Genomic DNA, 24,257 nt, shown 5'->3' on the forward strand with positions numbered 1-24,257 from the left:
AACTCCCTGAGCTGTGAGCCGCTGTAGCAGTTTGTAGATGCTGTGCTTCTCACATACTCTGCAGCAGAGCTGTTTGTCCCACATCCACACTTTCTATTTAAGGTCTGTGAAGGTGGAGGTGTGTGGGAGAGTTGGACAATGAGTGGGAGTGATGTGAGACACCAAAAGCTGTCACTGCCACCACCTGCTCTGTCACCAGAGCAAACCCCTGCACTAGCCCATCATTGGGACTAGCAACTCTACATAACCCCTTTCTCTTCTGCTTCTGTCACAGCCTTGTTGCCTTCCCCGACAGGAATCCTTCTTCCCAGGAATCCAGGCAGTGCAGAGGGAATGCAAGAAGGGTGTGAAGGAGAGGAACTCCGCAGTGACAAACTCAGGAGAGACTCCTCACAGAGCCCTTACAGCCCTCCTTCAGATACTCTCCCATGACTCAGTATGAGCCTGTGCACTCTTCATACGACCCATCGCCAGCTTCCCATCCTGTCAGCTACCTCTCCTTGAAGAGGAAAACCAAGGAGAAAGGACAAGGCTATAGTGGTGATGTGAGATGCAGAAACAGCAACAGGACCAGCACCCACCCAGTGGGTTCTGGAGGAGGAGGAATCATTGCCAAGGCAGCAGCAGAGGATGCCGACACATGAAAAAATAAACAAACAAAAGCCTGTAGCAGTTAAATGCTCCAACACAGAATTCAGATTGCCTTACGATTTTGTGTGGTTTTATGTTTTAAATGTTTTTTTAAATTATTTTTTTATGATTAGTATTTTATGCCCTTCCAGAATATGGAAATGCAGCTGAACTTTAAAGCATATGAAAACAACAACGCCCAAAGATATGTTTAAATGCCGTTCTCACAACACAGCCTTAACTCTGCCATGCTTGAGCAATACCCCGGAGTACCAAGAATACACTTGCTCAGTTAGAATTACGCCTGACTGAGCTGGGAATTATATTCAAGAAGCTTTTCTCTGGGCCTTCTGTTGGGGAAGTGATCCCAGAATTCCCCAAGTTACTACCTGGGGTGCTGCCTGCCATCGCTGGTTCTTTCAAGGACAGCAGGAGGAAAGCCGCGTGGTTACTGTGCCTGGTGAGAATATGCTTTCACTCGCATGTGAATTTTCATTCTTTTAAATTCTGTAAAATGGTCCTGAATATCTCTGTGATAGGGGCCTTATAAAGGCATAATATAATATACCTAATGTTGTTGCTCTTGAAATACTTGAAGTCTAAAAATTGGAGTAAAAGTTTAGCTAATATGTGATTCATTTACAGCCTAAGCATGATGTTTTCATCACCTGTTTCATCTCCTAACCTCACCTGTTTATGATATCTTACTGTGCCATAATTACATGTTTACAACACTATGCTTATGTTTTAAATCCAATGTTATAGGTAAAAATAATTACTTAGACGTGTTTTCCAAAAATGATGGTCCCTACTTGAACTACACAGCCTATCGCTTCCTCCTGAACATATTATCTCTGGGTTAGGAAAGATCAGAGTTTGCTGCTAATCATATCGCCGTCTTTATAGTCCATTGGAAATCTTTTCTTAAATTACATTAATCAATCACAATTAACATGAGTTCTGAATTGCAAGCTGCAGCTTAAAAGTGGCTTAATTTAATGGATGGTCTTTCCAGAGCCTGGCAGTTATTGATAATAGAAGCCAGAGACTTAGAAATGTTCCAGGGTTTCATAACAAAATCCATCCACGCCGTGCTGGTTTAATCAAGGAAGCTGCTTGCATAATGTGGAAAGCGCTCTCGCTCTCCCGAATATGTAACTGTTGAAGAAACAGATGGTGATGCTAACCCGTAAGAATCAGCCTATAAATACATTCAAGATAACAATATAAATGAAGATAATTATTCACAGTCTAAGGAGCTGGTAGGACAATTAAGCCAGCTACTAGGCAGAAGGTCAAGGTGAGTAAAAAGCAGGATCTCCCTAACACAATAAAAAATTATTCCCTGAATGCAGCCAGTTCCTGCAACTCTTGGAAGCGGTGGTATCCTCTGACAAGCAAGGAAGAGGTTGCCCAAGTGTATAAAAATACAAGAAATTAACAGCAGCCCACTGAAATCAGTGAAAACTCTCTGATTTATATCAAATTTGTAAGACAGTTCCTTTTGGCTAATGCAGTCCTTTTCTTTTTTCTTTTTTTTTTTTTTCCAAGGCCCTGTTGGTGTTCAAGCCACTGGCAGCAAAAAATCTTTTTAAATCTCACGCAGACGCGTTATTGTCCCAGAGCAGCGCCATGCACTCGTCTGCAAGGAGCGGCAGTGAAAGCCATGCTGGTGCCTCGAGGTGGCAGCTACAGAACTGCCCTGGAGGGTTAAAAGGGAATGTTTTTTCATAAAGAAAATTACTTTTCTGTATGAGTCCTGAAATACGGCAGCTCTTGGTTGAATTAATCCCCACAGTTCATTTGCGAACATTGAAAACATAAAAGAATGTGTCCTGCAGCATAAACACTGCAGGCCCGAATGGGTACGGCAAGGAGGCATCGTGCCCAGCTAATATTCTCTTCCTTTTAATGCCAAAATGCCTATCTGGACCCCTGCAGAGACTCCGATTTCAGCTGAACCCTATGCATATTTCAACAGTGAAGCATTATTATTTTTCTTGGTCATAAAATAAAGAGTCTTTTGTGTCCCTGCATTGGATGCCTTTGTCTGTGTACTCGCTTTTAAGCCTCCTTAATCCCTATATACAGGCTAACTGAGGCACGTCCCCATTTCTTCTCACAAAATCAGATAGTCGCATACTTAGGGCCAGCTTCAGACAACAAAAGAGCAGTTGCTCAGAGCTCCGTGGTACCTTCTGGAGCTCACAGAGTGTCTCCTCGCCTTTTCCCAGCACATGGATTCAAGGGGATCCACTTATCAGCTCTCCAAAAGGAGAAAGAGGAAGAAAGCCCATAGTCTTTTCTACTGCTTGGGGTTCTCTTAACAGCTGGGCCTGGTTCCTGCTATAGGATTTCAGATTCATTGATTTGAATATTTCCAAGACAAAAATGTGTCCGCCTCCCCCCCAGGTGTCTGGATACCACATGTTACCCATGGCAAAGACTGCTTTTGACTCTGTGGTTGGGACCTTTCAGCCCCTCTGTGTTTGTTTAGTGAGGGCTGTACTGTGAGCAATGGAGCGGCAGTACCAAAACGGCATTTCTTTAAAACCTGTGGATTCAGGGGTTTAACCTCAAGCTTTGAGAAGCAGACGAAAGCTGGAGTTTTCATAGTCCCTCTGGGTATTACCTGAACAACTATATTTAAGACAGTGGAGAAGCAGAGGATTTAGTGTCAGAACAGTGCTTAGGGTTCGCGGGCTTTGGGGTGGCGTGTGGAGTGCTTTTTTTATTGTCAGCCTAATTTTGTAGTGGAGTATGTAGGACAGGGGGAAAAAATATCCAAGCGCTACAGGGAATTGGCAGATGGTTCACGTTTTAGCTGAGACTCCAATATGCATGGGGATGACTTCCTCAGCACTTTATTTCTGGGAAATTTGTAATATGTGGTGCACCTTGGTATTAACTGCATTGATTTTGTCAAAGGATATGAAGAAGAGTGAGGGCTGTACCGTGATCCAGTTACGGAGCTGAGCATTGATCCCCCTGGGCTGCATTCCCAGAGCAACTGGCTCCTGTGACCTTGGACCAGTCAGCAAAAGCCTGGTTCTACTCTGAAAACTGACTGTGTAAAAATGGCACTTTCCTACTCAGCAGATCTGGTTGCTGCGTGCTCTCCAAGTCACATCTGCTGACTTTAGTGACAAAAATAAGTTTTTATGGCTTTCCTGCTCTGTGAGCACTGCAGAACCACAAGAGCTGCGGAAGCAGAAGCTGGATCTGGTGCCTCCTTGTAGGACGAATTGCTATAAATTACAGCTGGCAGTGGGGCTGCACTGGCATCACTTGGCCTTGCGCCGCTTTTCTGTTAGTCCTAGTGGTTAGGAACATGGAAGAAAGGAATCAAGGTTGGTTCTTTTGGTTGATTTTAATGGCATTTATTGCCCTTGCAGTTGGAGGAAAAAGAAATCTGTTCATCTGCAAGATGATTACATTTTAAATAATTGATTGGCCATAAACTTCCTGCTACCCTTTTCAAAGTGGACTCATTTTAAACATGCTTCCCTCCCTCACAGGGGATGCTGTTCTCACTTCCCCTGATTTACACTCATCGCTGCTCCATTCCAGTGACTGCTGTTTAATAGGAAGAGCAGGTCCCCTTCAAACAGATGCTACCAGCTGCTCTAAAGGTGAATCGTGTGATGGAGCTGTGCACTGATTTGTGCACTGGATGTCCCCGATATGCAATCTCGGAAAGTCATTCAGCAGAGAAGTTAATGGTAGCTATTTTAAAATTGCCTTTACCTTCTGTGGCGTGTCCTGACATACTTAGGATAGCTAATATTGTGTCATCAATGATGCCGGGAGTAGCATCGTCAGGTGCAGTATTCTGATGTCAGGACAATGATTTTTTAGTTCCTTTTATACATACAAAATGTGTCTTCATGTAAATTTTTAAGTGACCCAGTCTCTTAATTAGGACGTGTTATTTGTACTTTTTGGTATACACAATAAGGCTGCAACAGGAATATCACCTTTTAAAGAAATCCACTCTATTGTATTGCTACTTTATACAACAGTTTGCTGTTATAACAATACACAGATCTTATAAGGGACTCTTACAAAAATTAGGTGTTATTTCCATTTTACAGAAGGCGACATGAGGGCAGAGGGTGGTAAAGTTCAGTTTTGAAAGTCATCTAACAAGTCAGAGCTGGGAACGGGACATGAGTCCCGTTCTCTTTACCAGCTACGCTACCCGCATGGAAGAATAAACCAGCTTACCTCTGAATTTAATCTCTGAATTTCACCTGAGGGGTGAGAAGTCTTTGAAGGACAAGACCAATAGAGGATTGCACTGAAATGTTTCGAGTCAGGGCACTGGTAAGAAGGGAAAGGAATGGATGTTTCTTTACTTGCTGTGGAAGTGGGGCTGGTTTGGCTTGGTATATACTCTGTGGTGTGCTGAACTGAGTTAAAAATTATGATACCAATTAATCAACCATAGAAATGAATAACAAAATGGTGCCTTCCAGTGATTTCTGATTTCTGCCTCTTTCATCATGCCTCCTTCTTTCAGTCTGCAGATTTCTTTTGTTGATAATGCAGAAGCCCGTGATTTTGGCAGGTTATTCAGGGTAAAGAAACTTGCAGGGTATGGGAAATTTGCAATTTCAGACAGGCTAAAAACCTATAGATAACCAGCTATTTTGGTTACAGTGATTCTCAGTGAAATATTTTACCTTGAGAGTGTACAGTGCCAACCCTGGGTTCAGAGTCAGTCAATGACAAGGGGGAAGTGAAAACCTCTCCAATCTATTAAGTGCTCTGCATGCCTTAGAGAACAGCAGAGCATCAGTCATACATGCTTTACATTTTAAATAACTTTCCTGATAATTTTAAAGGTTAGATAGAAAAGGGGTTGAAACCAATAACTCTCATTTCGAATCCCAGGTCAGCTGTTAGGGGTGAATTTTGTAGCTGCTGAAGCCAAGCCCCTGGCTCGAGCCTGGCGGACTCGTCGCTGAGAGCTCTGATATCAGGGAGGTGGGGGGGGAGAGTCTCTGTTGTTCTGCCCCTCTCTCTGCACACGGATGACTGAGCGGCTTGGGAATCAATCCCTGACCCGCCACGATGTGCAGTGCTGCATTGGAAATTAAGCCCTCATTGATTTTTTTTTTTGTGCTGTAAAACCTGGCTATGCCGTTAACTTCAGAGGTGGCACCTCCTCCACAGCCAAGCCATCCCCTCCTCTCAGTCAGAGCCCTTGGCCAAAATGAAACGGCGGAACAGAAGGTGAACCTGTGGCCAGTTTTGGGTCCATAATCTGGGAGTTGGTGGTGATTAAAACGGCCACAAAAATGCAGCTCTCGTCCCTTCCTTCCCGCCCCCCCCACTTTGCCTCCCTTACACAAGAGAGTAAACACCCTCTCTTTTCACCTATTTGTATTTTTTTAGAAAGATGTTGCAGCACTGGAGATATTGATTCATGAAAAATTTCCCAGATTTTACAATTTATAGATGCGAAGCCAGAAGCGACTATGACTATTCCCATCGTTTTGTCTGACCGTTTGCTCCACCAAGGCTAACTCTGAAGTTCTTTCTGAGGTCTTTTGCCAACGACTGTCTTTATTGCTGATACAGGCATTTTTACCCTTTATTTTCAACTTATGCAGAGGTTAGCAATATTACCCTGAAAGAAATTACCCTGACCTACAACAAATCTGTCTTTTAAAAGTTTTAATATTGGATGCAGAATGCCACCCAGATGAATTGGGTTCATTCCAGCTTGGTTGAAATCCAGTAGAAAATGCTCTGTTTCTCTAGAATTACATAGGTAAAACATTGGGGTGAGTCTAGCAAAGAGAACAAGCCACTAATATCAATGCTATTTCCAGTAGCACAACAAACGGGAAAAAAAAAGGAGAACAATTTCTTGATGAGGAATATCTTAGTTCTCAATCAGTTCTTTTGTATTCATAGCATCACAGAACGGTTTGGGTTGGAAGGGACCTTCAGGGGCCATCTAGTCCAACCCCCTGCCATGAGCAGGGACATCTTCAACAAGATCAGGTTGCTCAGAGCCCCGTCCTGCCTGACCCTGAATGTTTCCAGGGATGGGGCATCAACCACCTCTCTGAGCAACCTGGGCCAGGGTCTCACCAGCCTCATCATAAAACATTTCTTCCTTATATCTAGTCTGAATCGACCCTTTTTTACTTTAAAACCATTACCCCTTGTCCTATATCAAATGGATGTTGTTTATTTAGAGAGCCCAGAGCTTAACAGGTATGAGCAGGTTAAATCACACCCTCTCATGAAAAAAAAACCACCCTAATTTGATAGATTATTATAACTAGAAGTACAGAGGGATTCACTGATTTACTTGATGTGATAGAACACACACATAGCAAAGTCAAAATTTTGACTCTTCTCCCCCATATCATTCCTCTATTCCCTCCCACCCAAACCTCTCCTCCCCAACCATCTCCTCCTCGGAAAAACCATTATTTCTGGTCTCTTCTCACCTGTCCCTGCCCACCGTGAACGCTTTGCACCTGCTGCAGCAGGGCTCTGAATGAGTCATCACCCACGAGGGGGTATAAAGTCCTGTGTGCGCGGCTGAGAGCTTGTGGAGCTCCTGATGCCAGGCTGAGGTGGGAGGAAGATAAATTGGTCTCTTCTTTTGGTTTTTGGAGGCAAGGTATGGGCTTCTGAGCTGCTATTTGACATAAAGTAAGGTGTTGTGTATTCCAGGACCTGCTGGTGTAAATATTTTCTGTTTGATTAGCTGTGGGGCTTCTGGTGGAAAAAGCAAGTGGGAGAAGGAAACTAGGAGTAAAATTGTTTACTTTTCTTTCTCCCTAGCCAAATAGGTGCTTAAAGCAAAGTGCTAAAAATAAAAGCTGAAATAAGCTCTCCAATACATGTGTGTGGAGTAATACTTAAGAAGTCCTCCTTTGTAGAGAGAGTTAGCAGAAGGTGACCTCTACAGCTGAAAACACTGGAGGAGAATCTGTAACAGCTGGAGAACTACTACAGTGCTGTAGGCCTTGCTTTGTGCATCCTCTTGTATGGAAAGAGAGGGAGCCTGCTGGGTTAGGCTCTGATCCCGGCTCCCGAGGAGGAGTTGGGTGCGTGGGCTGCGGCTCTGACTTGGGCGCTGATGCTGCCTTTGGGGGAGAAAATTTTGGCGGGGGGAAAACCCCGGGACGACCCCTGGCAGGGGGGCGGGCGGCGTTGGGTATCCCCCCCCCCCCCCCGCCGTGCGGGAAGCGGGCGGGCCGGCCCACCGGGGCGGTGTCGGGGGCCGGACCCCGCCGCCCCGCCCCGCTCCGCCCCGGCCGTGGGGCGCGGGGGGCGAGCACGGCGCGCCGCCGAGGTGCCGGGCGGCGGCGGCGGGAGGCAGGTGAGGCCGGGGGGGCTCCTCCGACCCCGGCTCGGGGAGGCGGGGGGGCACGCCCAGCACCCCACCCCCACCAGCTGAATTTGCCCCGTGCGCGTTTAATCCTTTTTATTGATTTTGGTTTTTTTTCCCCCGTTACTGATGCGCGGCTGCCCGCGGGGCAGCGCCTCCGCGGCGCGGCTCTTTGTTCCCGGAGAGCGGGGCTGGGGGATGCCGTCCCGGGGGGGTGGGGGTGGGGGTCGGGATGGCCTCTCGGTAAATCCCTTTTTTGGGGGGAGTGGTGGTGTGTGACCGACCACCGCTGTCCCTCTGTCCTGTTGCGGGCCTGGGCTGGAGAAATCCCTGGTGGTGGTTTGCACCTGAGCCGGCTGGCGTGGTGGGCGGCTGTAGGGGAAAGGATGCGCTTCTGGGTCTTGAACCTCACCTGTAAATATGACTAAGGAGGGGAGGGGGATGGATCTGAGCCCCGCGAGCAGGTGCGCTGGGTGTGATCAAGCCTCGAGCCGTCCCTAATCCTATTCCCTTGCTGAGAAGTGGGTTCTGCCCAAGATAAAAGGGCCTGGCAAGGTGTATTTAATCTGACCTTAAACCTTCACCTGCAGAGACTCAGGATCTTCTAGATCTACTGTGCTGTGTTGCTGGCTGTGTTAGGTGAGGCGCTGAAATTTCTGAGTGTTTCTTGCTGACTGGAATGTGAATGCTACCTGTCTGCTCCCAGCCAGGCTGGAGAGCAGCATTTCCATCCTTCTGGTGTGTGAAAACTGCTGCACCCTTTGGCCTCGTTCTCCCCCCCCCCCCCCCCGCCTTTTTAATCCTTCAGGAATTTGGTAGACCTCTGACTTCTGTGGTGCCAGGGAAGAAGCTATGAACTATGCGGCTTCTACTTGCAAGTCTGAGTAGGGATTTCCGTAGGTGGTCTGTGCTGTTCTGAACAAAGCAAGCACTCGCTTAGGGGTTGGGGGAATAATGCCTAAAACATGTCATGTGTCTCGCTTCTCAAAGAACTACTGCTGAAACACCAGTGCTGGTGGTGGAGGTGATGTATTATGTGTTAAGGTGCCTCACTAAGACTGGTAGGAAGCTGTCCTTATGGAATATTATGTCATTTGTTTGCTTGTAAGGATCTGTCCTCCAAGGTAGGTGTGTGGTTGTGTCTCCATAGTTTTGCTCATCTGGCTTGAGCTGTATTGGTGGCTGGTGTGGAGTCGTGTCACTGTTGGTATTTCACTGCGAGCTGTTGGAGACAGCTTAACTGGTTGAGGTCTGTTTCTCTGAAGTATGTGCTGTAAGAGCATCAACTCTACAATTCACTTGATTGAACTGGGCAAGAACGTAATATAAGATGAGATGAAGGCATTTTTCTCAGCTAGTGTGCAAAAGTAGGAGTTGGAGCTCTGCAGTGCATTATCTGCTGGCTTTTGTATTCAGCATGAGTAATAAGGCTTGGACAGCATACATTAGCACTCTGGTAACATAGCATTTGATTGCTGGCAGTTGCTTGACCTGTATGTTTTGGCTAAATCTCACATTAAAAGATTTGCAGTGTTTTTGTCAGCTTCCCTTATCAATCAGCTGGTGAATTGCAGAGCTGAGCACCTCCAGGACTGTTCAGCTGGTCGAAGCTGCCATAATTGAGTTTGTTCTTGGAGGTGCAAAAAGCTGTGCTCTGCAAAGGCTAGACAGTGATTTGTCTGAAGCTGACCTGTTAATCTCCTGTGTTCTCTGCTATATGATGCATGCAGCCACTTCAGTTTCAGAGTACAAATGTCCTCCCTGTGTGGGAGAGGGATTGTTAGAACAGTGAGTTAAAAGCTCGATGCTTTTTTCTTGCTGTTTCAACAGTTCAGGAAAAACACAGCCAGAACTTGCCAAATGCAGAAAATAACAGCAAAGGGGTTTCTTGGGAATTTTGAGAGATTTACCCAGCCAGTTTACTTAAAAAGCCATCCTAGGGAGTAGCCGCATCCAACTGGGGCGGAGGAGGAGTTTCACCCTTTGCAGCATGTGTCTGCCAACCGGCAGTCTGTGTAAGGAGCAGCTACTGAATGAGAGAAATCTGGTCTGCTCTGTGCCTGTCCCCTTCACGCCTGCTCTGTTGGATTGTCCCTTCATCAGACTTCCTGAGAGCTGCCTCTTCAAATGGGTCTCTCAAATTCATAAAGGGTGTTAATGGTTTAATAGCTATTGCTATTTGTAAGTGCTAATTGCATAGAGCAAGGAAGTGGCTTGGTTCAGAAAGATCTAACTGGGTCTACAGGGCTGCTCCAACTTGCTTTTATTGTTCCTCAGCTTGCAGACTTGCCCGCTATAGTAGATGATGGTTATTCTGACAGGCAGCTTCTGGAGACACCTGGTTTTGGCACTGTGTTTTAGCCTACTAGTTCTTCGTGTTTCTTTCCAGCCTACCAGGTGTTAAAAGAAAACTTTTTTCCTATGCTGAAGACAAAGCTCCCTGGCTGTCTGCAGTTGTGCTGCCTTTGCGGCTAGGGGAACTGCATCTCTCGGGATTTGTTGTTGTTAAGTGCAGGGGAAGGAGCTGGTGTTGTCTCTTGCCCTCTGTGTGTGCTTCCTATTTGAAGCAAGGATTAGTTTTCCACCGAGAGCCTGGCCGGTGCTTGGCAGCTGTCCTCCAGGGCTTCAGCTTGTCCCCAGCTTTCACCTGGCATTCTCCAAGGAGTTTCTGTAGCATGAAATACCGAGTTACTCCACAGGTTCAAGCAAGCAACAAAAAAGCTTAATCTTACTACAGAGGAGGTGCTTGGGCAGAACAGCATGCTCCAGCTTACTTTTATTGCTTGGCTGAGGCTGTAGAGCAGACTGATCATAAAAATAGCCAGATGGGAGGTTAAATGTATAGCCCACTGCAGCTTGAATAACAAACTGCTCTGCAGCCAGCAACCTGCTAAAACCCAGATCGCTTTTGCAGTAAGTGGAAGTGCTACATCAAGGTGTCAAACTCTGCTTAAGAAGATAGCCAGGTCACTGATGTTCATACACTGTCTAATCCAGCCTCTTCCTAAAGCTAAATAGACCTTAAGCTCTGACTAATCTTCTCTGAAGCGTGAACTTGTGCCATTATCCTGCAGCAAGCTTCATGCCTCTATCTCCAGCTTTCATTGAACATAAAGGTCTAGGTTAGCTTAGATCTAGTTGTTGTGGATTTCCTGAGGAAAAAAAAAAAAAACCCTCTTCAATGTTATTTTAACCCTTTAAAAATGTAGGACTATGGCTAACACTGTTTTTCAGACTGGGGGGGAATGGTACGAGGCCACCCAAAGTACCCCAGGAGCTCTTGTATCTGGCTAGTACTGATTGCTCACATTATCTACTAGCCAGAAGGAGGAAAGGCTCTTAACACTCATCTCTTTTTACGTTTTAATTAATGGATCTCTGAAAGCCAGCCTTTTAGGGAACAGCTTTCCCTCTTACTCACTGACACTCCTGATCCTAGTAAAGATGGAGTAATCCTGTTGAGGAGAGATTAATGTTTCAAGAGGTGGTTAGCAGAATGATTGAATGTCTTAGGCTATTTGGGAATGTAGAGCTAGAAACCTACAAATGTGTGTATATATGTGTATATGCATAATGTATATGACTGCAAGAGAAATGCTATGGCTGTCTTTCAAGTGCAGCTGGAGTTCTGTTTAGGTCTAACTACTTGTGTAGCCTAAAAAGACTTCTGACTCCTAGTGAAACTGTATTTAGATCCCAACTGTTCTTCATTTAGAAAAAACCTTAATGTTTCAATATGTCTGATCTTAACTAGCACTTGCTGAAGGGGTGTGAGGTAAACGTAGTTTATATTTCAGTGTGGCAAGGCAGATGCATATCACTGGGCACTATCAATTTAACTTGCATTATATACACTTTATGCACTTTTGTAATTAAAGCACTAAGGATTAGCCTGGAAGAATTGCTGAATACTCTGGTTTCAACTCTTCTTTTGGTAGGGAGGGTAGAGGAGAGAAACAGGTGGCCACCCATCCTCCAGAGAAAGGAGATGCTAAAAATAAAGTGGAAGGTATCTATGCTGTTGCTGGTGAACAGCTTCTTGGTGGCTTCTGTTTGTCCCTGAGCACCTGGTGCACGTGTGTGGCCTGTGACAGAATTATTCCAGCAGCTCAAACTGCTGAGGGCCAGAGCTGCAGGGAGAGTGGAAAAAGCGACTCGGTGTGCCCTGAAGGCTCAACCAGATAACGGAGCCTGCAGTAGGTGACTCTGACCTGTGTCACTCTAAACTGGTAATGCTGAGGTTGTCTTTGGTGCTACAGACAGCCCTGCACATCTTAAGGGTCTTCAGCTAGAGAAGTCTGCCTGTCCTGTGTGGAATAAGAGGTATTTCCATTGTAAAGTGCACATAGCTCTGTGTGACAAGACAGATATATTTAAGCTTTCTGATGTCTTGGTTGTGTTTAGCCCACTGGACACACCCAATAATGCTTTCCAAAAGGAGACAAAGGTACATGAGCAGGAGGACACAGAGGACCTTTGAGCTGGATGGGCTAGCACAAATGTGGTGTTACTGAGATCCTTCTCCCCGTGACAGCAGGTACCTCTTGCACAGCAACATGTGAGTGTTCACCCCTCCATGTCTTCTCATTCACCCTTGTATAATAAAGCGGTGCGAGGCGGCTTGCTGCTGCACCGTGTGTGTACAAATGCAAGAATAGTTATCTAAATTTGTTTTGGGTTGGTAATTAGTTTGGGTGGGTAAACGAAGAGTCTAGCAAGTTGGGGGACTCATCCTGGTGCTCATGAGCAAGACTGCAGAAGGTGATATTTGCTGCTCGTCAGATGACTGAGGGGTGGTTCTGATGACTAGCTTTTTTCCTTAGTAATATTTATTAGTCCTGTGCCTCAAAGGCAAGAGCAGCTCACTTGTAAAACTGAGAACATACCAGCCAAACCAAGTGAAGCTGTTGATGGTTGGAGACTTCTTGCAGTAGGGCTTGACTGTGCCCCTGACAAGCTGCCTCCTGGAACTGGGAGGAGGATGACCTTACCAGATCTGCCGTGTGCATGAGACTTGTGTGACCAGCTGTCCTGCATGTGATAAGCAGGGCCTTGGATGGGGTGGTCTTCTGTTGAGTGATGGTGTGGCAAGCCCAGGACTGAGAGGCACTGGCCTGGAGGGAGGTGGCTGAGAGCAGGCTGCTGTGAGGTCCTCCATCTGTCTGGCAGCCTGAGGTGTGTTGCTGGAGGCAACAGAGCCTGCTGAGAGCAGGCTGTTGGCTGGCTGGATCACTGCTGGGCTACTGGTTCAGCTCTCCTGGAAACTCTTGAAGCACACAATGATTGTATACATGAAACTGGAAGTGCCTCCATGGTGCAGTGCAGCATAAACACTGCTAATGCAGCAGTGCTGCTGTCTGGGCTGTGGCCTTTCTCTGTGGGGCTAAGGAGCTCATACAGGCTGTGACACTAATGCAGCCTTAAAGCCTCCTGTTTAGGCTCTGGTCTTGTGTTGCACCCTATAGACCCACCTTGTCCTCTGCAAGTTCCTTGTTTTCCTTCTGTGTCGATGCACAGAACAGGGCTTGCCATAATGGGCCTGAGATTTCAGTCTTGCCCTGTCAAGCATCAGTGCTGGACTTGGTAAAGGACAAACAGGTTGAGCCTCATCATATGCTTGTAAGTCTGATGCCTGCTGGGTAGGCCATAGCACTCTACTGCTGGGGTAAGAGCTTGGCAAGGTCTGTCTTTGGCTTCAGATCAAGATTTGGCTTTGTCTGGCATGAGAGTTCAGATTGGGTAGGCTAGGAACAGTAAAAGATAGAGGGATCATTGCTTGGGATGTGTAGGAGAATTCTGCTCAGAACTGGCCATAGACTAGCATGCTCAGAACTTGTCACCCAATTATTTAATGCCCTGGGTCAGTAGGTGGTTATGGGTCTGTGTAATCTCGTTTCCTTTTTCCCTTTCCAGGTCTTGCACTCCAGACTTGTCAGCCTTCCAGGCTTCTGGGCACACCTCTTCTCAGCTATGAGTAGATCAATAGGATTTAACATCTGCATAGTCACCTGCAGCATCCTGCTCTTGTCCTCTGGTCCACCATGCCTTGCATCTCAGTCACTGGAGGACAGGGACATGACAAAGGTCCAACATGGCCCCTGGGCAGGGAATGGGGTGGACGATGAAAGGACAAGCATGCTGAACTTGAAAAATAACCTTGGTCCTTCTGAGCAGACTGTCTCTGAAGAGCCATGTGGAGTGTCAGCAAAACCATCTGGGATGCCCTTAAATGATGCTTTCACTGCAGAAGGGGAAATTCTGCCTGCAAGCCCAAGCCATGTCATCCTGGGCAGCCAGGGCCCAGGTGCTCACAGCTCTGCTGGGGCAGTGGCTGCTGTAGATGAGGAGGAGGTTGGTCCCACAAAGTCAGAGCTGGATGAAGATGATGTGTTCAAGGCCATGCTGACCACAGCTGTGACCATGCTGAGCCCTGCTGTCCAGGAGGAGTCTGTCGGTGGCTCCATTGGTGAGACCACCACAGAGGGTGATGTTGAAGTAGAGCACAGCACTGCCAGCCTCACTGCAAACCCCCTTTCTGGGACAGCTGAGGAGGTGGTAGAGAGCAACTTGCACCCCTCGGCTGCACCCCAGGCCACTCTGTACTCCAGCTCTCCCAGCTGGGAAACAGCAAGTGACCGTGCTGTCACCCCAACTCCACAGGCTCATGGCCTGATCTCTGAGGTGGAAACTCCAAAAGCCCACACAGGGAGCCCTCTGAAGTCCCAGGCTGTGCAAGCATCTGTGGCTGCAAAACATCCCCCCATGGTGACTGAGGCCTCCCTCTACCTGGAAGCAGGGACGGGTGTCAGGCAAGGAGAGCTGCCTGCCACGGCTGGCACTATCACCGTCCACCGTATGGACACTGTGCCGCCTGACTGGGATGACACAAAACTAGGGGACATAAGTCAAGGGGGAAGCATGTCACATGAGGAGGTAACAGAGGATCTGGGGGCAACAGAACCATCCCAGACCCCACAGGGAGTTGTGGGGGAGGAAGAAGATGCAACAAGAGTGCTGCCATCCCCAGCATCCCCTCCACCAACTCCAGGGCTTGCCAAGGAGACCAACTGCTGCACAGTGCCAGTGCAAGGGGAGGAGATGCCAGCAGCTCCCACAGGCAGTGGTGATGCTCTCCACACTGCAAATGTGACAGGTGTAAGCACAGCTGATCTCAACTCACTGGAAAACATAGATGCAGTCACAGCAGAGGAGGGGAAAAGCATCCTGCCATCACAGCCAGAGGCTGCTGTGGTGACAGATACACAGTCTGATATCTCTCCTACTCTGGAAAGCTCATGGAAAGGTAAAATATGTGTTAGAAACTGGCCTCTAAGTGTAGGTTTAGGAGGGATGCTTTTGGGAATCTGCTTCCTTTCAGGGAGATAAAGTGGAGAAAGGTGTGATCTTCATACCTGCAATAGAGGTAAGACACCTCTTCCCCCCAGGAAAGGCTATGGACCTTTATGGAGAGGTGACAGCCTAAACAGGTAATTCACGTTCATAATGTAATGCCTAGCCTTGGCTGTTCCTGTACGCGGTGTCCATCGTACAGGTAGGCACAGTCTGCTCAGTGGTCCCCAGTCTGACTGTCATATGAAGCAACTGTATTGAGCTGCTGCTTCTGCTCCTCAAGCTGAGAGAAGGTGGCCACAGTATCAAATGGAAAGGCTGTGGCAGCTGAGCCTGGGGTTGAAGGGTGTACTTGGGTATGGAGGTCTCTGTAGAGAAATGGAGTCTCATCAGCAGAGACCTGGTTCTAGTTAAAAAAATTGCTTTGTTAATGTTCATGTGTGGTGTACTACCAAAGCAGAGCTTCAGTTTTGGTGCTCACAAAGCAGTTGAGGGGGACAGCTGTAGTCTGGTTATAGGCATCTTGCCTTGACCAGAGATGTTTTGAATAACCCTCTGGTATGCCTCTCCTGTGACTGGGGAAGGGAGTCCAACTTCTGACCTACTGGTTAAACACTTTATTTCAAGGAGGATAATGCTCCCCCAAGTATCCCTTTGACATAGCAAATGCAAGGACCCAAAGGTGGTCCTTGCAGGGCTTCAGAGTGAGCTAGTGCAAAACAGTGGGGAATAATTTCTGGAGGTTTAATTAGAATCTGGGATCACCTGGCTCTCAGCTGCTAGCTATGGACATGTGTAGTCAGTGCAGAAGATGCAGAGTCGATGGCTGTAAATGCTTCTGAAATCCAGGAATAGGTGAGCTGTCCCCATAGCTTGTGAGTAGCTGACATCTTCCATGGTGTTACAAAGATGCTTGGATCAAAAGATCTGTCCAGAGCTCTGTGGTGTCCTTTGTAATAAAAGCTCCTGGTGTTGTCTCCCCACCCTAGAGTGAAGTTGAGGCCAGGCTCTCACTGTCCAGTGTCTGTGCCAGCTGTGTTACCAGCAGGCAGAAATCTTCCTAGAGAGCCTGCCACAGGCTCACAGTGTCACCCTGTACTGTACTTGCCTGCAGAGATTGTACCTTCAGCCCACTGACAGTTTCCACTCAGTATTTAATAGAACTGCTAGAAATGTGGGGGGGAAAAAATGTTCTGGTCAGGTGTTGGGAAATGACATGTTCCCAGGCTGATGAAAAGCATGAGCTGGGGTTTAGGATTTTGTTTTAGCTGCTGGTCATTATTAATCTTTCCCTCTTAGGCTGCAGGGACCAAGAGGATGACTTCCCCTCACTATCCAAAAGATCTTTCACAGCAAAAGCTAGAAGGAAATCTAATTGCATGCTGGTGCTGAAACCTGACTGATTAATTTCTAGATTAATTTATAAGCACTTAACTTGTCAGCAGGTTCCCTCTCTGCTGTTTCCCAGATGTTGGGGAAACAATGCTATCGATAAGACTTGTGCAATAAAAATAAAGCCGCCTACAAAGCTGATGTCTTGTAGCCGTGAGAGCTGGTCACTAAAAGCACTGTGCTGGCAGCATCACTTGCTTTGAATGGTATTTTGCACCATGGGCCTGAAGTGCTGTGCTCCCATGGTGTTGCTCCCCCATGGTTCCACTTGTCCCCAAGGGGCAATTATAAAAATGAGGGCTGATTCTGTTGCTTTCATTCCTATTATGCATATTCTTATATCTCTTTTTGCACTGCCCTGATGATACTTGGCTGGACCTGCTGTTTGCACTGCAGCTCTGGAAATGCTAATGTTATATTAGTTATACTAATTGTTATATACTATTTATGAGTTATATTACTTCAAATGCCTGCTCTGTTGCTGTCAGCTGTTCTATGGGTTCGTACTGATAAGTGTTCTTGCTGTAGGTGTTACTCAGGAGGTGACAACAGTTGCCCAGGAGGCTGATGCTGCTCTATCAGTTGTGACACTGGTGCCTGCTGCTACCCAGGGAACAGGAGCTGCAAGCCTTCTGCAGGAGAACAGTGGGGAGGACACCCAGGTGCCAACTGCTCCTAGTGCCACCCAGATGCTGGTGGCAACTGGTGCTTCCTCTATGGTGAACACTCCAGATGTAGAAGGTAGGGTTCTGCTTCAAGGACTGCAGGTTCATTTCCATACAGGATGAGACAGTACGTCTGAAACCAATATCAATGCTTGGACACTGAAGTCTCAACACAGCATCCATATTCTAAGTGACTTTTTATTCTAGCCTTCTGCAGGGGACCTCTAGCCCTGGATTTTCACTGCTTTCTGCCCATGCTACCAGATAAACATATGCTGGCATATTTCAATGTGGTGTGTTTTTTGCCCCAGGTAACAGTGGACTAGTTAAAAACCCAAACCACCCCAAACCAAACAAGCACCCCACATCATCCTTGCTAGCAAGTTGACTCTTAGCTTTAGACATTTAAGTCAGCCCCTATTTATAGAGGGGGAGCTTTTGCTGCTGGAGCCAAGGGCAGTCACAGATTGCTGATATTGCAAAGGACCAAAAGTTTCACTGGGGTAGCATGGGAGCAATGTAAGGTGGGGACGGATTGTGTGGTCTGCGTGACCCTCTTGCAAGAGTCTGGCAATCTCTTGTGTGGAAGCCTGCATTGATATTCACTTCCATTGAGGAATGGCAAGTTCTTGCTTCTTGGGTTGATGTAGCTCATACAGAAATGCTTTAAGCAGTCGTGTTCATCCAGTTACTGCCTACTTGTTTGATGTCACCTTGGCAGGAACATGTAGGAGCCTGTTGCCTTGACAGGAGTGTAGCAAGGGTTCCCTTAGCACGGAGATGACTTTGAGGTGAAGTGTATTTCTGTAGTAGTAGGTTCCACTGTAATGAAACTGCTGCTGGGCAGCTTTTCTGGCCTTACATTGCAGGGCATCAAAAGAGAAAAACCTATTTGCATTGTATTGCTTAAATTAAGGTCCCTTTGTAAGGGAGAGAGGGCTCTTCTGGCAGTTTCCACTAATTTGCTTCTGGGATCTAGTTATTCAACTAATTTTTCTTTGCAGTAAACAATTAGATCTCTCACTCTGTTCAGGTCTCAATCAGTGTCTCAGTGCTCTGATCTTGCTATGGGGTGGTGACTAGCAGTCCTCAAAGCAATGGAAGTAAAACCTAGCTAAGTTCTCATTAAGGGAGTACCTATTGTGCTGGCTGTCCTGGAGGAGAAGCTTTCATTACAGCAGTCACACATCTTGAAAGAGGCAAGAGTTTAAACTTCTGCTCAAAGTTTTCATTAAGGAGTTTGTTCTTAAATGGTGGGGTTTTTAAATATTGTTGTGCTAAACTGCTGCTGCTTCCTATCTTCTGTAGATCTCACAGATGTGGTCCTGGTCACCAGTGAGAAAGCTGTTGCAGCTCCTAGTGGATTGTCTGCTACCCAGTCTGAACAGACAGAAGAGACATCCAGCAGAACTGTGGTCCTAGTAACTCCAGCATCAATGGCATCTTCTGTCAGGAGGACAGCTCTTCCATCTGTGAGGAAGATCAGTACAGCTGTGACCTATGGGCTGGACCGCTTGGAGTCAGAAGGTACCGGTGATCCCAAGCCTAAGAGGCGGGCAGTTCCATGTGGGATGGCACACTTGCCTTGATGCTGAGCTTTCCAGTTTGTCTGTTTGGCACACAGCTATGTGCATGTGTTGTTGCTAATAAAGTTGTTGAACAACCTGTCCAGTTCCAGGAGGTACAGGAAGCAAGCAGTGAACAGTGTTGTGGAGGATGCTTGAAATTCAAGTGGCTGTGGTGGGAAGGGTGGGGTTTTTCCCTTGGAGAGGGAGCAGCAGTGGTATTGCTGTTGCAGCAGAGCCTGGCTCTGAGCACCTGTAACTGCTGTTGTGTGCGTTGATTGCAGAGCCTCTGTACCAGGTAACACTCATGGGGAACATGTTTAGACAGCTGGAGTGTCCTTGCCACCCTACTGCTGAAATCCTTACCACATGCAATGCAGGGGGCTGTTCAGCCTGAGATGGCTACCTCTGTGTCCAGCTGGCTGAAGCCTTGCTGGGACAAGTGATGCCCTATCTTCACTCCACATGTGACACTGCTGGGAGAGGCAAAGGATGTATCCCTCTTGAGATAGTCTTCCAACTCAATGCTACCTGCTAAGCTGCTTTCCCATCACTGGCTCCTCCAGCCACGCCTCACCCCCTGGGCTCCCTCTTCTTAAGCTGCTTTTGCCCACTGCTGGTCTTGGAGTCTCTGCTCCCTGATTGTCTTCAGACAGTTGAAACCCAGTAGCACAAATTCTGCCTGGGCAAACACCTACCAAGAGAGGTTTAGATGAAGTGGATGCTACTCTGGAGTTGATCTGAGCTGCAGACCTGATATCTCTTCATCTGTGATTTTCCTGCAGAGAATTGTTTCATTTCTTGCTTTCTCCTACTTAAACTCTTCTCTGCTTGCTCATCCATCCAGTTTTGTACTCCAGTGTCTGGACTGACACCACCTGGCAGGGATTAATCTTTCTGCCTGTTCTGCTCCCCTTCCTTTATCTTGACCTTCTCTTGCCTTCGTAGTTTACTGCAAAGGTTGGCAGCTCTCCAGGGGTGGTATGCCAGATGGTATTTTTCTTCTGATTAGAGGTGGGGTGCCATAGACAACAGCTAATCAGCGTCTTTTCTCTGCATGAAGCAATAACTCTCACTCCTGTTAAGTTTAGAGGGCAGCAGAAGCTGGGATCCCTCCCCACTGCATGTGTGAGGTGCTGCAGCTCCTGCCCTCTGTCAGGCTTGCTGCTTGCTTTGAAGCCTGTCATGAGCTCTCTGGGCCTCCAGTGACAGCCCTCACCCCTTGCCAGGATGAATCTTGCATGTATCTGGCAATGTAATGATGTGGTGCTGATGATGGGAGAGTGGCAGCAGGGGAAGGGCATGTGGGGGGTGGAACTGATCTTTCAGGCTGGGAAATAAGGTCTCTGCTTAGCAAAAGCAATATGATTCAGGAGGCTAAACTGTTCCTGAGCCCTTTGGGATCTCCTTTAGAAGCCTGTTTTTCTGCACAGGAAGATAAGAGGGATTTCAGTTTCAACTGAGCATTGGTCTCTCCCTGTTTAATGAGACTTTCTGCATAGGCATTTAAAAAAAAAAATCTGCTCTAACATAGGAATGCAACTTTCCTGGGTTCCTACTGAGCTCTGTTATGCAACCGCAGGTCTGTTTTCTCTACTCTCAAATATGCTCTGTGCTCCTCTAAGGGCAAATGTGGGTTTAGCTAGGTCCAGCCTGCTTAAATGATGACTCAACTAGAAGGCTGTGGGGTTCCTGGCTTTGGTAGGACTCTGCAGGTGCCCATCATCCAAGGGACACGGCGCTCTCTGGTGCGCTGTGTGGTTTTGACAACTGGCACATCTTTTGTGGTCTGAATCTCTTCTGATCAACCTAGACATTAGTGTGGTGAGCCAGACTTCTTCCTGGTGTTAGGGATCACCAGTCCACATCTTGTAAAATGGGACAAACACCACTTGGATAGGCTTTCTAGCTGGGGATGCTACTGTCCCAATTAAGTACAAAGGAAGCTTTTGAGCTGCAGATCTGCTTTCTAATATCTCTTTTCCTGTGTAATGGCATTTAGGGGGTACCACATCCTCATGGCAGAGTGGCATTTGGGAGGTTGGTTTCTGTTCCCCCAAAATTACAGCTCCTAGTACTTACTTTCAGAATACCTAGATGGTGCCAGACCCAAGATGTTAGGGAGTGCTTTCCTCTACACTGAGCTGCAGCCCAGGGTGCTCAAGCTCCTGGGGGATGCAAGGTCAGACATCACTGCTGTTGCAGGCATATGCTGGAGTCCCTAAGGAGGATCCTGGCCCTTTGCAGGGATGCTGTGCCTTCTTCACCAGTGGAAGAAGTTCAAGGAGCTGAGTGAGCTCAGCTGGCCTCCACTGCCTTTGGTGGGTCTTGCTTCTCTCACCGAGAGCCTGGCTCATCATTAAATATAAACCCCTGCTGTTCAGCTAGCTCTGTTTCTTGGGGACCATCTGTGCCAAACTGCCTGCAGCTAATTGCATCAGTATATTCACCTGCCTGGCTTGGATGGAAGACTATTTTAAAAATCAAATTGCACAGACAAACATGAAGTGCTTTAATATGTCTCTAGATGAGCTTATCCTCCTCTGTAGTGAACTCTGGAAAGAATACCTGAGTAATGAATATCCTCCTACCTTGACTCTGTGGTGATACTAGTTCTACTTGCCCTTCCTAGCCAAAGAAATCCTATAAAGGGATTACAGGATATGGGGACGGGACATGGCAGAGGGTGAGGCTTACTTGTCTGGGAGACTTAATTATATATTTTGTTCCCGTACCCAGAATGTGGGTGTCTCTAGCAAGCTGAACACTGTACCTTTCTCTGTAGGGCTTCTAGGGTCTGAAGAGAGAACCTAGTTCCACTTGCCTACTTGGGACCACTGTGTAAGCCTCCCAACATGTTTTTTGAGAAGTAGCTCTTTCCTTTCTGACTAGATTCCTTTGCCATAACATCTGCCACGGTAGGTATAGGTAGCGATTGCTGCACTCCTTCAGCATGGCAGCATCTGGTGGGTAGAACTCTCCAAAGCAGCAGGCCATGTTCCCTCTTTGAGATCCTTGCAGTGTTTAGTTGAAAGCTGGTGGAGCCAGCTGCTATTGCACTCTGTCCTCTTGGCTGTTCCTCAACCAGCTCCTGTCACTGTTTCCTATGGGATGTGATCCAGGGATGCATTGATGTTAAGCAGGAGGTAGGTCAACGCACTTCCTGTGTGGGCTTTGAAGGTTGTCTTCCTTACGTGCTAATTTTAAACCAGCAGTTAGTACAGAACTAGGCTGCTGCCAAGAGTGCCTCACCCATCACAGCCTGGTTCACAGGCCAGTTCAGTGTGAACAGCTTACAGCATCACTGCCTGTGGCTGTCAGTGTTGGTGGGTCTGTATGTGTCAGTGCAGACCCAAGGGTTGGTGTTCTTGTGTGCTACCACCCTGCCTGGACAGCAAAAATCCAGCTGAAATGGCTGGGGGTAGTGATTATGGAGCAAGGCACATGGGATAAAGAACAGTAAGATGTCTCAGCATTTATCAAACTATGCTAAGATTAACCTCTTCTGACATGTAGGGCAGAGGTTACTGTTAACCTTTTAACCTTCTAAGGCTGCCCAGATGCAGCAGTAACAGCTGCCTCTTGATGTACCTGTGTTTCAACCCACATAGAAGCCCTTCAGCTGTTAAACCCCCACATATGGCCCTTGCTGCATCCAGACTCATCAGGAAAACAGCTTAAGCTCAGTGGTACCCACTCCCTGCAGCTGAGCAAGCTCCTGCTTGACCCACTTCAGCATTAACTTGGGATTTAGAGACTGTTTATTTGTGGTGCTACTTTTTGGGATGGAGGGGGGAACAAATCTGGATCTTGCTACTCTGCTGTAGGGTTTTTGAAGATAACTAAAAAAGATATTATCTGTTTGTTTCTGATTTGCCTATCCTATTTTGTGTGTACCCCTTCCACCAAAAAAATCCCAAACTGCTCTGCAACAATGTGTAAGCCCTAAGACTGGTCCTGTTCAGTCATTTAAGCTTGCTTCAAGCTGTTGTTGAGGGTGAGCTGCTTACACAGTTTGGCTCTCATGTAGGCTGCTGGATATGGAGGGTGCTTAGAGCTTTATAAAAGCAGGAGATGCTCTACCTATTGGCTGTTCCTGAGAACATACAACAGCTCTGTGAAAATGAGCAACTTAAACTCAGCTACTCTAGACAGAGGAGGTCTGAGCCATGTAGCTCTTGAATGTGAAGTGTTCCTTGTTAATCAGGCTGGTTCTCAACATGCAGCTGGTGGAGTCCTGGTCTTTAGGGTGGGTGGGTTGGTAAGACAGTGTCAGATGTTTCTTGCCTAGGACAGCACAGTGGTGCTTCCAGTACTCTGCCTGGTGAGCTGGTGTGTCCCCACCTAAGGCAGCATTTGGCTGTGGAGAAGACCCTTGATGCTGAAACATGGCCGGCACTATCCTTGGGATCAGCAAACCCAGTGTCCTGCAGCTACAAGGCAGCTCTGCTCTGAACTTCGGCTGTGGGCTTCACTGTGTTTGCTCTGTCTACTGCATTAAAGGCTGTTCCAGAACAGTGCCAGTATGAAGTTTTAGGCTTTCTGACCTTAACGTATTAGTGATATTTTAATACCTACTTATGTCTGGGTTTAAACAGTTCCTGTTTTCCTTTGACTTGCGTACTCAAGCTTAGCCTTTCAAGGAAACTAGCTTAACTAATTTCAGTGAGAAGAGCTCTCCTAGTCCTCTTCCCTGTTCTCTGCCTGCTTCCCCTGCATCTTGTTCTTGTACACAGCCACCTAAGCTGTGTGTCATACTTCAGAGGTGAAGGCAGTGGTCACGTTGCTTTTAGAAAATAATTCAGAACTTGTAGCCATTTACATAATTTTATAAAAGACCCGTCAACTTCTTATATTTTTCTCCCGAGCTGTGTCACAGTACAAGGAGCCTTCTTTTTTTGGATATGAAGAGTATTTTTGCTGGAAATAAAGTCTCCGACTGGGACTGCTATTTGGACCCTGACTGTATGAATTAAGACCTGCCTCATTAAATCTCTGCAACCCCATTAAAAATTTAAATGAGGTTGCAGGGTTGTAAATAAGATGGGCTCTTAGCCCAGCATGGTTAATTAGCCTGATACTATAGTTCCTCACCAGCTCTTTGGATATCAGCTAAACTGGCAAGGAACAGAAGTTTTAAAACAAAGTGCAAGTAAAATGAATTAATAATTGTTTTCGGTACACACTTTTGTCTTGCTTCCAGTTTATTGCTGCCACTGAAATGGGAACTGCTCTCCCTCTGGTGCAGGTTGACCTCCATGTTCTTCACAGTAAATGGTAGTTCATCCTTGATTC

General features: G+C 47.0%; 1 protein-coding gene across 5 annotated transcripts in view; it reads left to right on the forward strand.

Moving 5' to 3' along the window:
• The first annotated feature begins 7,193 nt into the window (after positions 1-7,193).
• The window catches only part of ARMH4 (armadillo like helical domain containing 4), a 73,279-nt gene continuing 56,215 nt past the window's right edge, over positions 7,194-24,257 (forward strand). For 4 of the 5 annotated variants that reach the window (XM_064461041.1, XM_064461043.1, XM_064461044.1 and 1 more), the window contains exons 1-4: positions 7,910-7,981; positions 13,904-15,293; positions 17,261-17,473; positions 18,706-18,924. In XM_064461041.1, the coding sequence (XP_064317111.1) occupies positions 13,961-15,293; positions 17,261-17,473; positions 18,706-18,924 (1,765 nt within the window). In that variant the 5' untranslated portion in view covers positions 7,910-7,981; positions 13,904-13,960. Of the gene's footprint in view, positions 7,277-7,909; positions 7,982-13,903; positions 15,294-17,260; positions 17,474-18,705; positions 18,925-24,257 lie in introns of those variants that run through there. The other variant, XM_064461042.1, reaches the window with a different exon arrangement.

This window comes from Phalacrocorax carbo, chromosome 9 (assembly GCF_963921805.1).
Source record: "Phalacrocorax carbo chromosome 9, bPhaCar2.1, whole genome shotgun sequence".
Lineage (NCBI taxonomy): Eukaryota > Metazoa > Chordata > Aves > Suliformes > Phalacrocoracidae > Phalacrocorax > Phalacrocorax carbo.